Source organism: Parasteatoda tepidariorum, chromosome 4, assembly GCF_982258835.1.
Source record: "Parasteatoda tepidariorum strain Cologne lab strain chromosome 4, Ptep-v5.0, whole genome shotgun sequence".
NCBI classification, from domain to species: domain Eukaryota; kingdom Metazoa; phylum Arthropoda; class Arachnida; order Araneae; family Theridiidae; genus Parasteatoda; species Parasteatoda tepidariorum.
Genome location: NC_141758.1, coordinates 113,834,467 through 113,855,385, shown reverse-complemented (window position 1 = coordinate 113,855,385; position 20,919 = coordinate 113,834,467). Strand labels below are relative to the sequence as shown.

Sequence of the window (20,919 nt, the reverse complement as noted above, 5' to 3'; positions counted from 1 at the left end):
AATCGCTCTTGAACAAAGAAAAATAATTCCTTTCATACATAGAACACTTTATTCGCCTCAAAATATTGAAAAAGAAGTTAAAAAAATAGTATAAAATAAAATAAATAAATAAATAAAAATTATACCGAAATTTATCCGTTTATTAGCTATTACTCGCTATTTCCCAAAGAAAAAATAGATATTTTTATATACAGAACACATTTTTCACTTTAAAATACTGAAAAATATGTTAAAAAAATAGTACTAAAAAAAATTGAAAAAGTTTGAACATCGACCCTCGCAGGGTATCGTACCCAGGGCCTCCGGGACTACTAATCTAACGTGCCACACAGCTTTACCAACTGCGCCACGCTTCACATGCCAACCGTGCGAATATTAGGCTTAAAACACATCCTCCCGGACAGTAAACAATACTTATTTTGGCCCATTGTGGGCCCACTAATCGGTCTATAAAAAAATTCTTCGGTACAGTTGCTCGATACATTAAACTCTAATTTTGGGCGGAGTTTGAAATTTATAGGTTAATATTTTAGGGATTTACGGGGTGTGATGTGTGCGTGCCTCCTGATACGACTTTTGTTCCTTTTTCAGTCATTAATCGCTCTTGAACAAAGAAAAACAATTCTTTTCATACATAGAGCACTTTATTCGCTTTAAAATATTGAAAAAGAAGTTAAAAAAAGTGTATAAAATAAAATAAATAAATAAATAAAAATTATACCGAAATGTATCCGTTTATTAGCTATTTTTCGCTATTTCCCAAAGAAAAAATAGATATTTTTGTATACAGAACACATTATTCACTTTAAAATACTGAAAAATATATTAAAAAAATAATACTAAAGAAAATTAAAAAAGTTTGAACATCGACCCTCGCAGGGTATAGTACCCAGGGCCTCCGGGACTACTAATCTAACGTGCCACACAGCTTTACCAACTGCGCCACGCTTCACATGCCAACCGTGCGAATATTAGGCTTAAAACACCTCCTCCCTGTTAGTAAACAATTCTTATTTTGGCCCATTGTGGGCCCACTAATCGGTCTATAAAAAAATTCTTCGGTACAGTTGCTCGATACATTAAACTATAATTTTGTGCGGAGTTTGAAATTTATAGGTTAGTATTATAGGGATTTACGGGGTGTGATGTGTGCGTGCCTCCTGATACGTCTTTTGTCCCTTTGTCAGTCATGAATCGCTCTTGAACAAAGAAAAATAATTCTTTTCTTATATAGATCACTTTATTCGCTTTAAAATATTGAAAAAGAAGTTAAAAAAAATATAAAATAAAATAAATAAAAATTATACCGAAATGTATCCGTTTATTAGCTATTACTCGCTATTTCCCAAAGAAAAAATGGATATTTTTATATACAGAACACATTACTCACCTTAAAATACTGAAAAATATATTAAAATAATAATACTAAAAAAAATTAAAAAAGTTTGATCATCGACCCTCGCAGGGTATCGTACCCAGGGCCTCCGGGACTACTAATCTAACGTGCCACACAGCTTTACCAACTGCGCCACGCTTCACATGCCAACCGTGCGAATATTAGGCTTAAGACACATCCTCCCGGTTAGTAAACAATACTTATTTTGGCCTATTGTGGGCCCACTAATCGGTCTATAAAAAAATTCTTCGGTACAGTTGCTCGAAACATTAAACTCTAATTTTTGGCGGAGTTTGAAATTTATAGGTTAATATTATAGGGATTTACAGGGTGTGATGTGTGCGTGCCTCCTGATACGACTTTTGTCCCTTTTTCAGTCATTAATCGCTCTTGAACAAAGAAAAATAATTCCTTTCATATATAGAACACTTTATTCGCTTTAAAATATTGAAAAAGAAGTTAAAAAAATAGTATAAAATAAAATAAATAAATAAATGAAAATTATACCGAAATTTATCCGTTTATTAGCTATTACTCGCTATTTCCCAAAGAAAAAATAGATATTTTTATATACAGAACACATTATTCACTTTAAAATACTGAAAAATATGTTAAAAAATAGTACTAAAAAAAATTAAAAAAGTTTGAACATCGACCCTCGCAGGGTATCGTACCCAGGGCCTCCGGGACTACTAATCTAACGTGCCACACAGCTTTACCAACTGCGCCACGCTTCACATGCCAACCGTGCGAATATTAGGCTTAAAACACCTCCTCCCGGATAGTAAACAATACTTATTTTGGCCCATTGTGGGCCCACTAATCGGTCTATAAAAAAATTCTTCGGTACAGTTGCTCGATACATTAAACTCTAATTTTGGGCGGAGTTTGAAATTTATAGGTTAATATTTTAGGGATTTACGGGGTGTGATGTGTGCGTGCCTCCTGATACGACTTTTGTTCCTTTTTCAGTCATTAATCGCTCTTGAACAAAGAAAAATAATTCCTTTCATACATAGAGCACTTTATTCGCTTTAAAATATTGAAAAAGAAGTTAAAAAAATTGTATAAAATAAAATAAATAAATAAATAAAAATTAGACCGAAATTTATCCGTTTATTAGCTATTACTCGCTATTTCCCAAAGAAAAAATAGATATTTTTGTATACAGAACACATTATTCGCTTTAAAATACTGAAAAATATATTAAAAAAATAATACTAAAAAAAATTAAAAATTTTGAACATCGACCCTCGCAGGGTATCGTACCCAGGGCCTCCGTGACTACTATTCTGACGTGCCACGCAGCTTTACCAACTGCGCCACGCTTCACATGCCAACCGTGCGAATATTAGGCTTATAACGCCTCCTCCCGGTTAGTAAACAATTCTTATTTTGGCCCATTGTGGGCCCACTAATCGGTCTATAAAAAAATTCTTCGGTACAGTTGCTCGATACATTAAACTCTAATTTTGGGCGGAGTTTGAAATTTATAGGTTAATATTATAGGGATTTACGGGGTGTGATGTGTGCGTGCCTCCTGATACGTCTTTTGTCCCTTTTTCAGTCATTAATCGCTCTTGAACAAAGAAAAATGATTCCTTTTATATATAGATCACTTTATTCGCTTTAAAATATTGAAAAAGAAGTTAAATAAATAGTATAAAATAAAATAAATAAATAAATAAAAATTATACCGAAATTTATCCGTTTATTAGCTATTATTCGTTATTTTCCAAAGAAAAAATAGACATTTTTATATACCGATCACATTATTCACTTTAAAATACTGAAAAATATATTAAAAAAATAATATTAAAAGAAATTCAAAAAGTTTGAACATCGACCCTCGCAGGGTATCGTACCCAGGGCTTCCGGGACTACTACTGATCTAACGTGCCATTCAGCTTTACCAACTGCGCCACGCTTCACATGCCAACCGTGCGAATATTAGGCTTAAAACACCTCCTCCCGGTTAGTAAACAATTCTTATTTTGGCCCATTGAGGGCCCACTAATCGGTCTATAAAAAAATTCTTCGGTACATTACGATGCTCGATACATTAATCTCTAATTTTGGGCGGAGTTTGAAATTTATAGGTTAATATTTTGAGGATTTACGGGGTGTGATGTGTGCATGCCTCCTGATACGACTTTTGTCCCTTTTTCAGTCATTAATCGCTCTTGAACAAAGAAAAATAATTCCTTTCATACATAGAACACTTTATTCGCTTTAAAATATTGAAAAAGAAGTTAAAAAAATAGTATAAAATAAAATAAATAAATAAATAAAAATTATACAGAAATTTATCCGTTTATTAGCTATTACTCGCTATTTCCCAAAGAAAAAATGGATATTTTTATATACAGAACACATTACTCACCTTAAAATACTGAAAAATATATTAAAATAATAATACTAAAAAAAATTAAAAAAGTTTGATCATCGACCCTCGCAGGGTATCGTACCCAGGGCCTCCGGGACTACTAATCTAACGTGCCACACAGCTTTACCAACTGCGCCACGCTTCACATGCCAACCGTGCGAATATTAGGCTTAAGACACATCCTCCCGGTTAGTAAACAATACTTATTTTGGCCTATTGTGGGCCCACTAATCGGTCTATAAAAAAATTCTTCGGTACAGTTGCTCGAAACATTAAACTCTAATTTTTGGCGGAGTTTGAAATTTATAGGTTAATATTATAGGGATTTACAGGGTGTGATGTGTGCGTGCCTCCTGATACGACTTTTGTCCCTTTTTCAGTCATTAATCGCTCTTGAACAAAGAAAAATAATTCCTTTCATATATAGAACACTTTATTCGCTTTAAAATATTGAAAAAGAAGTTAAAAAAATAGTATAAAATAAAATAAATAAATAAATGAAAATTATACCGAAATTTATCCGTTTATTAGCTATTACTCGCTATTTCCCAAAGAAAAAATAGATATTTTTATATACAGAACACATTATTCACTTTAAAATACTGAAAAATATGTTAAAAAATAGTACTAAAAAAAATTAAAAAAGTTTGAACATCGACCCTCGCAGGGTATCGTACCCAGGGCCTCCGGGACTACTAATCTAACGTGCCACACAGCTTTACCAACTGCGCCACGCTTCACATGCCAACCGTGCGAATATTAGGCTTAAAACACCTCCTCCCGGATAGTAAACAATACTTATTTTGGCCCATTGTGGGCCCACTAATCGGTCTATAAAAAAATTCTTCGGTACAGTTGCTCGATACATTAAACTCTAATTTTGGGCGGAGTTTGAAATTTATAGGTTAATATTTTAGGGATTTACGGGGTGTGATGTGTGCGTGCCTCCTGATACGACTTTTGTTCCTTTTTCAGTCATTAATCGCTCTTGAACAAAGAAAAATAATTCCTTTCATACATAGAGCACTTTATTCGCTTTAAAATATTGAAAAAGAAGTTAAAAAAATTGTATAAAATAAAATAAATAAATAAATAAAAATTAGACCGAAATTTATCCGTTTATTAGCTATTACTCGCTATTTCCCAAAGAAAAAATAGATATTTTTGTATACAGAACACATTATTCGCTTTAAAATACTGAAAAATATATTAAAAAAATAATACTAAAAAAAATTAAAAATTTTGAACATCGACCCTCGCAGGGTATCGTACCCAGGGCCTCCGTGACTACTATTCTAACGTGCCACGCAGCTTTACCAACTGCGCCACGCTTCACATGCCAACCGTGCGAATATTAGGCTTATAACGCCTCCTCCCGGTTAGTAAACAATTCTTATTTTGGCCCATTGTGGGCCCACTAATCGGTCTATAAAAAAATTCTTCGGTACAGTTGCTCGATACATTAAACTCTAATTTTGGGCGGAGTTTGAAATTTATAGGTTAATATTATAGGGATTTACGGGGTGTGATGTGTGCGTGCCTCCTGATACGTCTTTTGTCCCTTTTTCAGTCATTAATCGCTCTTGAACAAAGAAAAATGATTCCTTTTATATATAGATCACTTTATTCGCTTTAAAATATTGAAAAAGAAGTTAAATAAATAGTATAAAATAAAATAAATAAATAAATAAAAATTATACCGAAATTTATCCGTTTATTAGCTATTATTCGTTATTTTCCAAAGAAAAAATAGACATTTTTATATACCGATCACATTATTCACTTTAAAATACTGAAAAATATATTAAAAAAATAATATTAAAAGAAATTAAAAAAGTTTGAACATCGACCCTTGCAGGGAATCGTATCCAGTACCTCCGGGGCTACAAATGTGACGTGCCACACAGGTTTACCAACTGCGCCACGCTTCTCGTGCCAACCCTGCGAATATTTGGCTTAAAACACAATTCCTCCCGGTTAGTAAACAATACTTATTTTGGCCCATTGTAGGCCCACTAATCGGTCTATAAAAAAATTCTTCGGTACAGTTGCTCGATACCTTAAACTCTAATTTTGGGCGGAGTTTGAAATTTATAGGTTAATATTATAGGGCAGTGGTGGCGAACCTTTATACACCAACGTGCCATTTTTTTCTAAAAATTGTTCAATGAGGTCATAGTCGTGCCGTCAAATAATTTGCACTTCGTGATTATTGGAAAAATAATAATACTAAATACTATCCATTCAAAACTCTTTATTTGCATTGAAAAAAAGAACATTTTGCCATGTCTTAAGTATATGCAGTACAATTATATGATTATATTTATCAATGAAATAATGTTAATGCAAATTTGAGCTATATTATGACTCAATACGCACTAAAACTTTTATCACCATTAGCACCATTGCCTTAAGATGAGAAATATATATATATATATATATATATATATATATATATATATATATATATATATATATATATATATATATATGTAACATAAAAAGCTTCAATTAATCTTTAATCTTTTTATGTTAGTTTCTTTGCTATAAAAATTCATCCTAATTAATTATTCTAATCGAAATACTTTCTCACACTTTTAAAAGCCACATCCTGTTCTTAAATCTATTTTTGGCTCAAGTATGCATTTAATTATAAGCAGGACATATTTCCCTTTGCTCTGTGTGGGAAACATTCCATCTATTTCATAAACCAATAGCAACTACTAAAATTTCCCTCTTTCCCTAAACTAAGACATTTTACGGATTTTACTTTGCAAGATTTTCCCTAACATATAACCAAGGAGGGCAACTTTTCATGTGCACTTTTATATATATATATATATATATATATATATATATATATATATATATATATATATATATATATATATATATATATATATATATATATATATATATATATATATATATATATATATATATATATATATATATATATATATATATATATATATATATAGATATATATATATATATACATATATATATATATATATATATATATATATATATATATATATATATATATATATATATATATATATATATATATATATATATATATATACATATATATATATATATATATATATATATATATATATATATATATATGCAAGATGGTCCGCTTATGGAAACTTTGTTTAAAAAGTAGTAAACTAGAGCAATTTTATATCTTTTATATTGTAACCATATAGTGGGAACATTGCTCTTACATATCTCATGCAGAAAATAAATAAATAATAAAGTTCAATAATAATAACTTAACATAAACAAAAAGAGAACATTGTTCCATCTTGCGCGGGCTACCAGGGCAAGATGGGTCACATAATTATCTTTCAAAAATCACAGAAAAAAAATGTCAGAATAAAAGAATAATCGACAAAAAAACGTTCCTAAGCATCACAGTTACTGCATTAGAAGCGACCAAAACCGGAATAAGCACTGCACGCTTCATGAGCCCATTCTAAGCAATCTGAATATAGTCTGTCAATTAATTAATTATAAATTATTTTTATATTTTTTTTAAAATAATTTGTTAAGTTATATGTGCTAGTTCGTATTTTATTTGTTGTTAATATTACCTTATTTTTTATGCTATTTTCCAATTTCGGAGAGTTTAATTTTTATATTACATTTTTATTCTACTATGGCTGTCCCATCTTGCCCAGATAGTACATTTTTTTAAAAAAATTATCTGCAAATTTGTTTCAACAAATAAATTTTAAGTTTCACTCCTTATTATGCTTGTATAATAATAACACTACTGTGCCGTATTTTGAAAAATTTATTGCAATGTATTAAACAAATAATAACAGCATACAAACCTGGAAAAATATTTTAACATGTTATAAGAAAAACAAAACAATGCTTGCATTTTGGTAACACCTTGTGAACTGACGAAAAAACTTGTGCGTATTGAGAACAACAATATTTTTTTTTATTTTATCGAAAACGCACTTTAGATTTCGCTGCCGTGATACGCATAAAAGAAAAAGCGATGTCCCGCTCTTCCCCTATGTATGTATATAATTAAGAGTTGGCGATATTGATATACGTTCGCTCTGGGAGCATTCATTTGGTGAGCACTTAGACGCATACAGGCTCTCTCCATAGGGATAATGGTTTTTTCTTAACTTGCAACAGAGTATAGTTCATACATGTAATATTTTATCTTTTAATTTATTTTAGAAATACAAGCAATATTTTTGTTGTTGAAGATTTACTAAAATGTAAGATTCATAGTTATTTTCAAATAATAAGAACCAATATTTTCAGAGAGCTCTGTAATCACTGCTCTTAATTTTGAAATCTTGTCAAAAACAAAGTTAAAAATCATATGGTTTCGCTTTGTGTTTACGTAGAAAACAAAAGAACTTAAGATGAGACCAATCATTACCGAGGTTAACCACACAGAAAAAAGGGGAATAAAAACAACGAAATAAGTTTGATTGTCGAATCAAGCGGAAAGATATTTATGTTAATTGACTTTTATTTACTTCCTGTTCTCCGACAAAAAAACAAAACATAATTTTTTAATCTTTTTATCCTACCTCATCTAGCATTTCTTATTATTAATTAATAAACTGCTGTTTGTAGAAAATGCAACACCATGAAAGAATCATCAGAATCAAATGAAATTTAATGCAGAAACGACTTGTACTGATACAAATAAATGATGAAATTTTCAAAACAAAAGAAACAAATTAAGCGTCCGAAATCAGTATTTGGTGCAGCCACCACGCGCTGCAATAAGTGCTGCTATACGACGTGGCATGGAGTCAAACAGATGTTGAATATCTGCTTGAGGAAGAGAATTCCATATCGCTTGTATGCGCAACCAAAGTTCGTCTTTGGAAACTGCAGGACGCGGATCACGAGTGAGACGCCGACCAACCATATCCCACACGTGCTCAATAGGCGACATATCCGGCGAATAAGCAGGCCAAGGAAGAAGTTGCATGCGTTGTGCTGAACAGAAGTCTCTAACAGTCCGCGCAACATGTGGGCGTGCATTATCCTGCTGAAAGATAGCTCCAGGGATGCCTTGAAGGAAAGGAACGACTTCGGACTGTAGCACTTCACGGACGTATCTGTTGCTATTGAGATTACCCTCAATTCGTATCAAATTGGATCGTCCATGATACGAAATCGCACCCCAGACCATAACTCCGGGTGTTCGACCACTATGTCGTTCAATAATACACTCAGGAAGGCAGCGTTGACCGGCATAACGTCTAACACGAACACGGCCATCATGGGTTCACAAATTGAAGCGTGATTCATCTGAAAAGACAACTTGGTGCCAATCAGCTCGCCAGTCTCTGTGCTCAAGAGCCCACTGCCGACGCAGCCGTCGATGATCCGCCGTGAGGGGAATCCTGTATAATGGCACCCTTGCACGCAATCCACGGCGCAGCAGACGACGACGAATTGACGAAGCCGACAATTGTACACCTGTAGCAGTAGACCAATGTGCTGCCAGCTGCCTGGAGGAAGCTGTGCGATCATTCACCGCCATGCGGAGCAGGTGTCGATCATCGCGCTCTGACGTCCTTTTCTGTCGTCCAGTGCCTGTTTTTCGAGTTGTTCGGTGCTCGTCGGTCCACTGCTTCCCAACTCGCATCACTGTGGAACTGTTCCGCTGCATACGAGCTGCTATTGCGCGATAGGAAAATCCTCCTTCTCGAAGGCCGATTATCCTCCCTCGTTCAAACTCCGTAAGTTGCTTGAATTTCTTATTCTTCCGTCGTGGAGGCATACTCAGGTCTCACTAAACGTTTGCCACTAACAAATAATCATAGACTATTTTCAACGTCCCGCTACAGCACTTTATTTATACGCTTTCAGCATCAATTCAGAGGGCGCTGCGCGCGCCACGCACGCGCGATGGCTCTGAAACTTTATTAATTTGCATAATATCCTATAAATGACATTTGCTGCGAATTTCATTTGATTCTGATGATTCCTTCATGGTGTTGCATTTTCTACAAACAGCAGTTTAATTTTATTAATTTTAGAATTTTATTTTAAAAATTCTAAATTCTAATTAGAATTTTATTTTATTTATAATTTATGTTTAAAAAATGTTGTATGTGTTTCATGATTGTTGTTGAAATTAATTTTGAATTTCTAAACTGAACCCAAATCTGTTCTATTCCTAATGGTTTCAAAATTATGTATAACAATGTTTGTCAATGTTTGGAGGTGTTAGGGACGCTGATTATAATCAATTTACCTTCAATTTATTCACTTGAGAAGAAGAATTAAACCAATTTTTTTTTGATATCCTAATGAGCTTTTCCCAAATGTGGCTGATTCTTAGGAAACCTTAATTGCACTCGTTTTCCTCTTTTTAATTTTCGCATTTTTATATTTAATTAGTTACCTAATTAAGGAAAGGGGATAGAACTGCATTAAGTATGGAAAGAAATCTTGGAATGTATAAAAATCCAATATTTATGATGTGGAGTACAATTTGCATAAGTAAGGTAAGTAGGTTGGTCTTGAGACATTTTCATCCCTTTTTGTTTTAGTGTACATGTGTTATATTCTGTTATACTAAATCGAAGCATACGTAAAGATTTGTTACCTCACTTGATAAATTGAGAAGATTGAGAAGACTCAAGAAAATCGCGGAGAGCTTAAAAATGAATAATCCAACATGTATGTTACATCGAAATAAAGATGATTACTCGAAATTAGTTTAAATTTTGCAAACGCTAGTGAACTAAATTTTTTTTTTATGAATTTCACCTATTTTTTGCCTTAAAACAAATAATATTTCCTTAATATTAAATTTTCGGAAAATGGGCGTTCGAGGCTAAAGTTTGATTTGAAAGTTTAGTGAAATGCTCTTTCGCTGTAACTTCTTATGCTTGGAGATAGCGGGTTCGAATACTGATGCAAAACGCACCCGTAATTTTGGATAACCGCTTTTGCCGTCTTCTTTTCATCTGCGTTAACTGTTCCGTTAAATTTGCCATTCTTCATTTTGAGCATACGAACCCGCGTATGAATGACAAACCGGTTAATTGGTTTATTGGATTTACATACATTTGCAGGCTTGTGTGCTCAATTTAGGCTCATGAACCTTTGTCAAATAGAAGATCGGATAACAAAATACAGAAAAGGGCAGCATGAAGATACATCCAGGGTAACATTGGGACTCGAACCCGCTACCTCCACGCTTTGCTCAGCGTTTGGCGAGCGGTACCGCTCGGCCAGGGTGGCCCCATGAGAAACGGGTTTTTTCTTATCGAGCGGTTTCGCGTGCAGGTCGACGGGCTACCGAAGCGGACTGATCTTAAGATCCCGCAGTGAACTGATCGTAAAGACATGGTTCCCAATAGAACACCGAAGTCAAGCATCACTTACTGTGGCCAGTAAGCGAGTGGGTGACCACTTTGATCAGCCAGCGTGGGAACCGAGGATGCGCGGTATCGATCCTCGTTAAACTGTTCTGCAGTGAAATGATCGACTTCATGCGCAGGTGGTCGTGCTACCAAAAGCAGGAGAGCCATCCCCTTTGAATAGAATCAAAATTGCGATGGTATGTCTTCGGATGGATGTTTTCCAGGCCATCACCAATTGCTCACTATGTAGCTCTAGTGCGACTTAAATAAAGTGCCTACCTACCGACTGATCTTAAGATGCGGATTCCTGAAGTCAAGTATTACTGCCTGCTGTCAGTGAGTGGGTGAGTGATCACTTCCATCCACTCTGGAACTGGCCGAGTTCGTGCTGTGTTAGTCCCCTTTAAACTGATCTACCATAAAATTCTCGACCTCGGATGGAGTTCATCGGGCCACCCAAGCTGTGGAGGAGTTCCTTTTGATTAGAATCAAAATTGTTATGGTCTGCATTCGGATCAACTTCAGGGATGTTTCTAAGGCACTTTAGATGTTGTAGTTGTTGCAGTTCATTTGTGTAGCATTAGAGCTGCACAATGGGCTATTCGCGACTGTCTGGGAAACATCCCTGATCCGAAGACATGCCATCGCATTCTTGATCATCTGAAGAGGGGATGGCACCTCCGCTTCGGTAGCCCGATGACCTGCACGTGAAGTTTTTACGTCAAAACAGTGTAACGAGGACCAATACCGCACACTCTCAGTCCATAAGCAGACTGATCCAAGTGGTTACTGACACTGACAGCAGCCAATGATGCTGGTCTTCGCTGGGAACCGTTCCTCAACGATCAGTCCACCGCGGGACAAGGTACTTTTGAAACTAAACTTTTATTTACGTTTCCTTACTCAGCAGCTTCACAGTGGGCTATTGGCGACAGTTTGGGAAACACTCTTGAGTATGATCCGAAGGCATACTACAACACGTTTGATCCCCAACAGATAAGATGTCATTCGTGAGGCCCCATCTTCAATTTAGACATAGATCTGAAAGGGAAGGACATTCTCTACTAACCTCAGTGACCGACTAAAAGAACTTCGCCTCTACATATTTTACGACCACGTATATCGCATGTTTTCTGTGGTTCTTAACGGAGTCGAGGAGATTGAAACCAGACCCTACCGGTCTGGAATTCATTTCTCTAAATACTGAGCTTCCATGGCTCGGACGTTTTCTAGACCGCCCATTCAGGCCTATTAACACTAGATTGCACAAGGAAGTCATTTTGACTGCTTTTTAATTTCAATTAGAAAAATAATGACGCATATAATGTCACAATTTTATGACTTTTTGTACAGCATATAATTTTCTTTATTGTTTATATTTACTTATAACTTGCTATGTAATATTAAATAATATGAAAAATATTAAAAATTAATTTTAGACAAATTTTTTTACAAATCAGTTTTTCTTTCACAATCCAATCATTTTGCTGCTTTTGAGCAATATAGGTATATACTAAGTTTCAGTCTTTCTAGAATTAAGCAGCTCTAGTGCGACGTAAATAAAGTACTATATTACTACTACTTGCGATAAGCATAAAAGCCTGAAGCGTGGAGGTAGCGGGTTCGAATCCCACCGTAAGCCTGGATGTATTTCTTCGTGAGTCCCGCAGTGAACTGATCGTTAAGACATGGTTCCCAGCAGATCACCGAAGTCAAACATCACTGGCTACGGTCAGTGTGCGGGTGGGTGACCACTTGGATCAGTCTGCGTAGGGACCGAGGGTGTGCGGTATGGGTCCTCGCTGAACTGTTCTACAGTAAAGTGCTCGACTTCGCCTGCAGGTCGTCGGGCTACCGAAGCGGGGGTGCCATCCCCTCCGCAGAGGATCAAAATTGTGATGGCATGTCTTCGGATCATCCTCCGGGATGTTTCCCAGACCGTCGCCAATAGCCCATTGTGCAGCTCTAGTGCGACGTAAATTAACAACAACAACAAATTTCTTCGTGATGTCCTTCGCTGAATTGTTCTCTCTGTCTTTCTACTTGACAAAGGTTTATAAACCTAAATTGAGCACCACAAGCTTGCAAATGTATGTAATTTCAATAAAGCAATTAAGTGAAATTTAAATTTTCCTCAAAGTGATTTTGGGCATAACGCGTTAAGCTGTTTTTGCATTAAATTTTCCTTCATTCTCTGATTTTCTGATGGAAGGAAACCTCGAATTTTGTAAAAGAAGTTGAATGTTGCTGATGGCTAAATTCTAAACTTTATTACTACTGTATATGTTAACGTGTAAAATAACGCTGGTGTTCAGAGATATATGATGATGCAATATCGAACTTTATAATTTATTACTTGATCTTTATTTAATAGTTAATGCTTCGCTAATTTTATTTTTATTTAATCGTTTTATATGTAGACCAATCCAGCATTATGGTAGACAAAATTTCAATGTGAAATTTAAGCACATATGCGTGGTCTTAAATATATTTTTTTCAGTTTTTCTCGAAATGATGTTTGTTACTTAAAGGTAAGTGTAAGTTATTTGACTTACCGTAACTTGACAAATGTGCGAAAATTCTATGCTGTTGAATATCAAATGACTCTTTGCGTTAATCATAAATGGGATGATTAGTTTACTATTACTAGTTCTATTTTATTTCATAATAAACTCGATGAGTGGTTTCTTATATTTGTGTTGAGATTTCATAAGTACTAACATTTTCAAGATGATGAGAAATTAATTTCAGAGCTTTCATTACTAAATAATTTATTAAGCTCAGAAATACTTAAAATTTGTTAACACAATCCTATTCTTTTTGAGTTATATTAATAAAAATAATAAGAATATATATATATTTTCTCTTCAATGTAAATATTTAAAAATTTTACGCAATATTAATTGAATAGTCTTCATTCTTAACTTTATTTCAACTTTAGAATATCAAATTAAATTATGAGAAAATTAAAAATATTATTGCTAAATGAATTGAAAATTTTTAAATTATTATTAAAATAAAAATATTTTTCAAACAAATTAATAATTGAATAAGGATAGAAATTTTTTCATAGCAAACCTCAAAAGGAAACAAAATTGTGTTTTTCAACTTGAATACATTACCTGAAGAAAAATATCCATGAAACTTGCATCTTGCACATTTTAATTTATTTACTATTAATTAAATGAAAATATTTAATTTTCCTTGTTAAACAAAAAAAATAATTTCATTATTTTTCAATTCAAATGAAAGTTTGATATGGCATACTAGTATAATTTATTTCTATATAATCTGACTTTTTTTTATATTTTGAAACTGATATAAGCAAAGAAAGTTTTAATTCATTTACATATTAATGAGATTCTGGGAAAATCAAGAAAAATCCGTCTAATGCTAGAACTATTCGTTTCCTTTACGTTTTATGAAGAATCGGATATTTTTATTTATTTTTTAATTTCATATGATATTTGCATATATTTTTAATTATTCGCACTTCTTAACTTTTTTAGTTTGACGTTACGTTTAAATTATTCGAAAAAGTTGAAGCAGATTTCAAAATAATGGATTCTTATTTCGTCCGAGTTTTGTATTATTTGTTCGTAAACTTTAAACATAGCATAAATTAATTTAAAAAAAATTTTTTTTTTTGGGGGGGGGAGGGGAAAATTCTCTTTAAGGGTGATTCTCAAAATGCCTTAACAATAACGTTAGCTAATTTTGAATTCTATCAATACATGCACGAAATATTGACTACTTGTGTAATAAACTTTTCTATTAGAACATAAATTAGGGCTATATTAACTTTTTTCATTGAATTTTTAGGACATTAAATTATTTTTAAAAAAAGTACATTTATACACGCTGCATAACTTGGATTATCCTGTAATTCACATGAAAGAAAATTGCAATGCGTTGTAGACAAATTTCATTAAAACACACAAAAATATTTAAATACTTGAAAAATTGTTACAAAGAAGTTTAAAGTATTTACTTTAATCTACTTTGTGCTAAAACAATAAGTGCGGTTTTGTACGTAACCTCCTTGGGATATGCATCAAAGTACTAAACTGCTTTTTCTAAAAATCTTTTACTCACAAGGGAAACTAGGGAGTATAAGACAATTACAATAACTAATAGTCTGCATTGAAGTAATAAAATACCGATTTTTCTATATATTTAATTATTTTTTATCTCTTACAGTACCTTCTAAGGGCCGAAACTAATGTTGCCCCCTAAAATTATTCCTCATAAGGCATACATCCCACTAGTATATTTAAAAATTGGCGAGTCACACTTCACTAGTTTTCCTTGTCAGTTATTCTAAAAACTTTTATATCTTAAGTCCTTCAGTGGACTGATCTTAAAGACATGGCTCCCAGTAGAACACCGAAGTCAAGCATCACTGACTGTGGTCAGTGAGCGGGTGGGTGACCACTTAGATAAGCGTAGATAGGCACCGAGGGTGTGCGGTATCGGTCCTCGTTAAACTGTTCGACAGTCAAGTGCTCAACTTCGCGTGCAGGTCGTCGGGTTACCAAAGCAGGGGAGCTTTCTTCTCTGCAGAGGATCAAAATTGCGATGTCATGTCTTTGTATTATCCGGATGTTTACCAGAACGTCGCCAATAGCCTATTATGCAGCTCTAGTGCAACGTTAATAAAAAACCTACCTTTGTATATTAAAACTGTAAATCTCTATACTTTTTTTAAAAAACTTTTTACTCATATTTATTTATAACTGCCATTTATTAAGGATATAATCGAGTAATCTTTCCATTTAAATTTCATTACAGAATAATTTTTTTCTGATATAGTATTTAAACTGTTTATTGCAAAAATAATAAGTTAAGCAACGGCGTAATAACTCATATTGTATACAGATTAAAAACTTATCATTAAGCATTCTGGTGTTTATACATGTTTTTTTTTTACTGTTAAAAAACAGTTTCTCAATGTTCAAAACAGAAAAATCTATATTTTTGTTATTGAATTTGAAAATGGGAATGTGTATGATGACGAAAAAACAATCAATAAAAAGATTTATGCGCTCTTTTTCATAGAGGAACAAAATATCCCAAAATTGAATTATGCCTCATTACAAACCAATGGTGCGCATAATTACTATCCATTATTTTTAATGAGTAAAAAATATTTAGGAAATGCATCTTTTTAAATGAAAGAAGAAATTGCTTATTGATCATTTCTTTATTACAATTAGTTTATAGTGCTTATATAATGTCTTAACTTTTTTTTGCATTACTTGTCCACTTCTGATATAATTATGCTATTATAATAATTTCAAGTACACACTTTACTGCATATTTTTCGTACACATAATTATATGGGATTGAAAAACATTTTATCCAAACCATTTTAAGTTCTTTTTTTTTTTGTATGTTTTTCGAAATATATAAATTGTACGTATGAGAAAAATATCCTAAAATCCTTATACTAATAGGATTTATTTAGAAATTTGATTTTTAAGATAATTTTAATTCCTTAGTTATTTCGAATACAATTTTTCAATAAAATTTAAAATTAACATTTAATAAAATTGAGTTTTTTTGTGTGCATAAAATGGATAAGAAATAATAAATTGTGTTTTTGTCCTTTCGTTTCTTTGATTTCTTTTACCAACAAATTAAATCACCTATGCATTTTCGTGTCAGTTATCTCCACTTCCTAACAGGCTGATTCAGTTTTATTTATTTCGTACGTTTCCCTTGTTATCATTTTTAGTGAATTTGCAGAGTGCTCTAAAGATGAGACTCTATTGAAAGTTACATGTTAACAAGTTAACTATTATAATATTCTTGGTTCGGCTGTTCTGTACTCATCTAATAAATATTCTGTGGATTACAATAAAAGCCATTTAATATGTTCTTTAGTTATCAACATTTTAGGTAATGTGGGCCGCTCTGGAGAGGTGTCTTCAGATGAGGTGAAGCGGGTTAGATTCCTATAATGGCTTGTCGATACGAATTCGCACCTGGTTTGCATCGACCACAGTAATGACGCAAAATATCCTCAGTGGTAAACGGATCATGGGTTAGAGTCCCCTAACAGTCAGATTAACTGTGGGAGGTTCTCGAGGTTTTCCTCTCCATGTAACGCGAATCTGGATTAGTTCCATCAAAAAGTCATCCAAGAAAACAAATTTCTCCCTATACTTGATCCAGGAGTTCCCTTGTCTTCTGGATTAGGTTCAAAATGACAAGGCTATAGAGTTGAACATTAATAGTCGTAAACTCAAAAATTGGGTCTGCTGTTCAACGACGATTATGAAATAAAATGTAATCTGTATCTGTACTCGGATGTATGAATATCAGAGACAACATTTTAAGTTCATTTTTGAGATGCACAACAATTCTGATTATTTTTTATATCACTGATGTATTTAATTATTTTAACTAAATAAATTAGGTTTCAGAATAGATAAATTAAAAGATTGCTTATTAGTAATTCGCCTCCTAATGAGGTGACCTGGGTTCGAACCCCAGCGATAGCTTGTCGATACCAGTTCCACACCTGGCTCGCACCGAATACAGAGCTGACGTAAAATATCCTCAGCGGTTGACGGATCATTGGTTAGAATCCCCTTGTCATTAGGCTAACCGCGGGAGGTTTTCGTGGATTTTGTCTAGATGCAATGCAAACGCGGGTTAGTTCCATAAAAAGTCTTCCCTGAAGGCAAATTTCTCTCAATACTTGATTAAGGAGTTCCCTTGTCTTCTGGATTGGGTTCAAAATTACAACACTTTGGAGTTTGGCATTATTAGCCATAAACTCAAATTGAGTTGACTGATCAACGTCGATTTTATAATAAAAATAAAATTGTTCGATGACTTCAATGATTTTCTACGTTATCTTCAATAGTTCGGTTAAACGTTAAAATGTTACTCAGTTTGTGAAAAGCAATAATTTTCAAAATATTCGTTCGAGTAATGATTTCTAATTATATAATTATAAGTATCTACCTAATTTATTTCCATAAAAAGAAATGCAAATTTTACTTCTTTTAAATTACAGGATCAAACTTTTAACTAACAGAATCGAACCAACCACGACGCTTGCAAAATTTTCTTCGAATCCTCCCCCCTGATTATTAGATAAATAGCTATTCTTTGAATGAATTTGAGTTTAAAAATGACTTCTCTTTGCCGATCATCATCATCACGTTGTTTCTATTCTTCTCAATATTTATCGATATTTTGACTAAAACAATTTTAAAAGAAACTATCTTCCAGTTACTTACTTTGAAACACAATCTATTTTTTTTTTCCAACAAGAAAATCAAATTTGAGAGTGCATTCGAGAAATATCTTTTGAGTAAGGTCACTGACTCGAAAAACCTCAAAACTCTTATTCAGGAAATACCGGACGCCATGCATTATGCAAGGATGGAATAAATGGGATTTTCAAGGGTGAGGAAACTCAACTCGGAAGATTTTATTCTGAATCTGGCACCCTTCCACACCAGGAATCGGAAAGATTTTACGACTCACAAAACTTTGAATCAATCTCTTCACACTTTTTTCACTTTCATTCCTTTAAAGTACTTACGGGTAAAATATTTTTTTTTTCATGCTTTAAGATTATCTGCCCGTAATTTTACGGCACGTTCAAACATAATCTATAAAAAAATTCTGTAATAACTTTCTTAGAGAGTTCGCACAAATTGCAATCTGTTTGCAAAGATATTATGAAGAGGGAGATGAAATTCGATTTGTTTTAATTTTTTTTCCATTTTTCGTCGTTTTGTAAATAAATTAGATCTTATATAAATAAAAGTCATCAAAACATATTTTACTTTGATTTATCATCTGCTTATTACATCTTTCATTTCTCTAGCTACTTAAATATATATTAAATTTACGAACTGCTTTCTCAGCAAAATGTCTCAAAAAGGACAAACTATTCAGTCAAAACAGAGAAATATCATCAAATTTATGAAACATTTAATGTTAAAAAAATGCCCATAAAGTTTGCGAGATTATTCACAGTTTGCAGGATTATTCACATCCTTCTCCCAAAAATAGGAAATAGTATTATCGCATACCACGTGATGAAGGCGGAGCCAAGTGCCATTTCCTGGTTAATTGACTATACACATATGCTAAGGATTTTAAAACCCTACGCTGAAAGTTGTCATGGCGAAGCATTATATTCTTAAAATGAAACAAATATTAATTGAAAGATATAAATGCCTGTTTTAGATCGCAAATTTTGAAACTAATTTGTTTTTATTTTAACTGTAGTTCCTTTTCACCATCAAAGCGTAATTTTTTTTAAAAAAAATATTCATTTCATAAAATTAAATGACGAGCAATTCCAAACTAATGACACACATAATTACCCTTCCTAAATTTTAATGATCCGGAAAATCTGTGATAAAAAGTATTAGTTTATTTAAAAAGTCGGATATCAAAGTACTCTTGAAAAAAAAAATTCTTAGTGAGGCTGTTTAATGTCATATAATTAGTGTTTTTCGCTTAAATAAATGCCTTAATAACTTTAATTTGAATTATTTGTTGGATATTAATTTAATAACATGGTGTAAAAAACTTATAAGATTCTAACAACTTTAAATAACTGTCTTGCAGCTTTACCTGAATAAAACTACAAACCTGGTATATAACTATATTATTTATGTTCACAAAGCCTTTTCATCGCTTTTTAATTAAAATTTGTTCTTATTTTATTTTTCCTTTCTTTACATAGTATAAAATCTTAGCATTTGCGAAAAAAATACCGATAATAAAAATGTAAGTTTTATTTCGCTTCAATAAAATTTAAAGTATATATACTTATACTATAATATATTCAAATTTTTTTTACTGATTAGGTTTTATGTTTTGTTTAATTCTTAACACTCTTTATCAATGTTTTCCTGAACTATTTTTTGTGTATTATAATCCACATTAAAGATGAGGCTGCAGTTTAGCACCGGTACTTATATATACGGTTTTCATATATTTGTGAGATGTTTTTTTTTTTTACCTTTAAATTACCATCTTAAAGATTTTCTTAAAACATCAATGTATAGTCTAGATTGCTATGGTAGAAAAAGGTATATCTTAAGTGTTGGTATGTTTAGTGTTGGTATGTTTAGTGTTGGTATGTTTAGTGTTAATTGCACTAAATGTTGTCTGATATAGGGCACTCCAGTGGTGCAGTCTGTTAAGACGTCTATCTCGCATTCGGTTGGAGAGCTGCAGATATTTAGTTCGATCCTGACTGTCTACATAACAAGTGGTGTGTACACGCAACAATGTGCAGGTTAAATCTGCCATGGCTGAATGTCTTCTCGTTGGTTCTGCTGTAGAAGTTTGGAGAGAGTGGTACCAGCACAATTACTGTTCACGTCATCTGAGTAGGGTCAAAAGTGCGTGGCAATCTTACCATAGTCGTTAGGAGATAGAGTTCTGAAAATGCTTGGTCATGAAGTTGTCTCGTATATTGGTCCGAGAAGGTCAGTTTTATTTAATCCTCTACAAGGATTCTAAAAATATCTTTGTGCCTTAATATAAATATTCTTGTATTGTTATTGAGTTGTTCTAATTTCATGATGAAAACATTCTTATGATGGAGGAATAATTACAGTAAAAGTGGTGATATTCTATTGTTCGTATGTGTTTGTGAAGAGACTTGTGTGCAAAGAAAATATATAGAGAGAATTTTATACAGAAAATATTTGGAGAGAATTTTTGCAATGAAATTTATGGCTAAAAGAAATTAAGAAAATAAAAGGCTGTTCCCTTTA

At 32.9% G+C, this 20,919-nt stretch overlaps 1 protein-coding gene across 1 annotated transcript in view; it reads left to right on the top strand.

The window, feature by feature from the left end:
• The first annotated feature begins 20,319 nt into the window (after positions 1–20,319).
• LOC139425946 (uncharacterized) overlaps positions 20,320–20,919 on the top strand; it is a 99,978-nt gene continuing 99,378 nt past the window's right edge. The window contains exon 1 of the mRNA XM_087161922.1: positions 20,320–20,628. Coding sequence (XP_087018048.1) covers positions 20,588–20,628 — 41 coding nt within the window. The 5' untranslated portion in view covers positions 20,320–20,587. The remainder of the gene's footprint in view (positions 20,629–20,919) is intronic.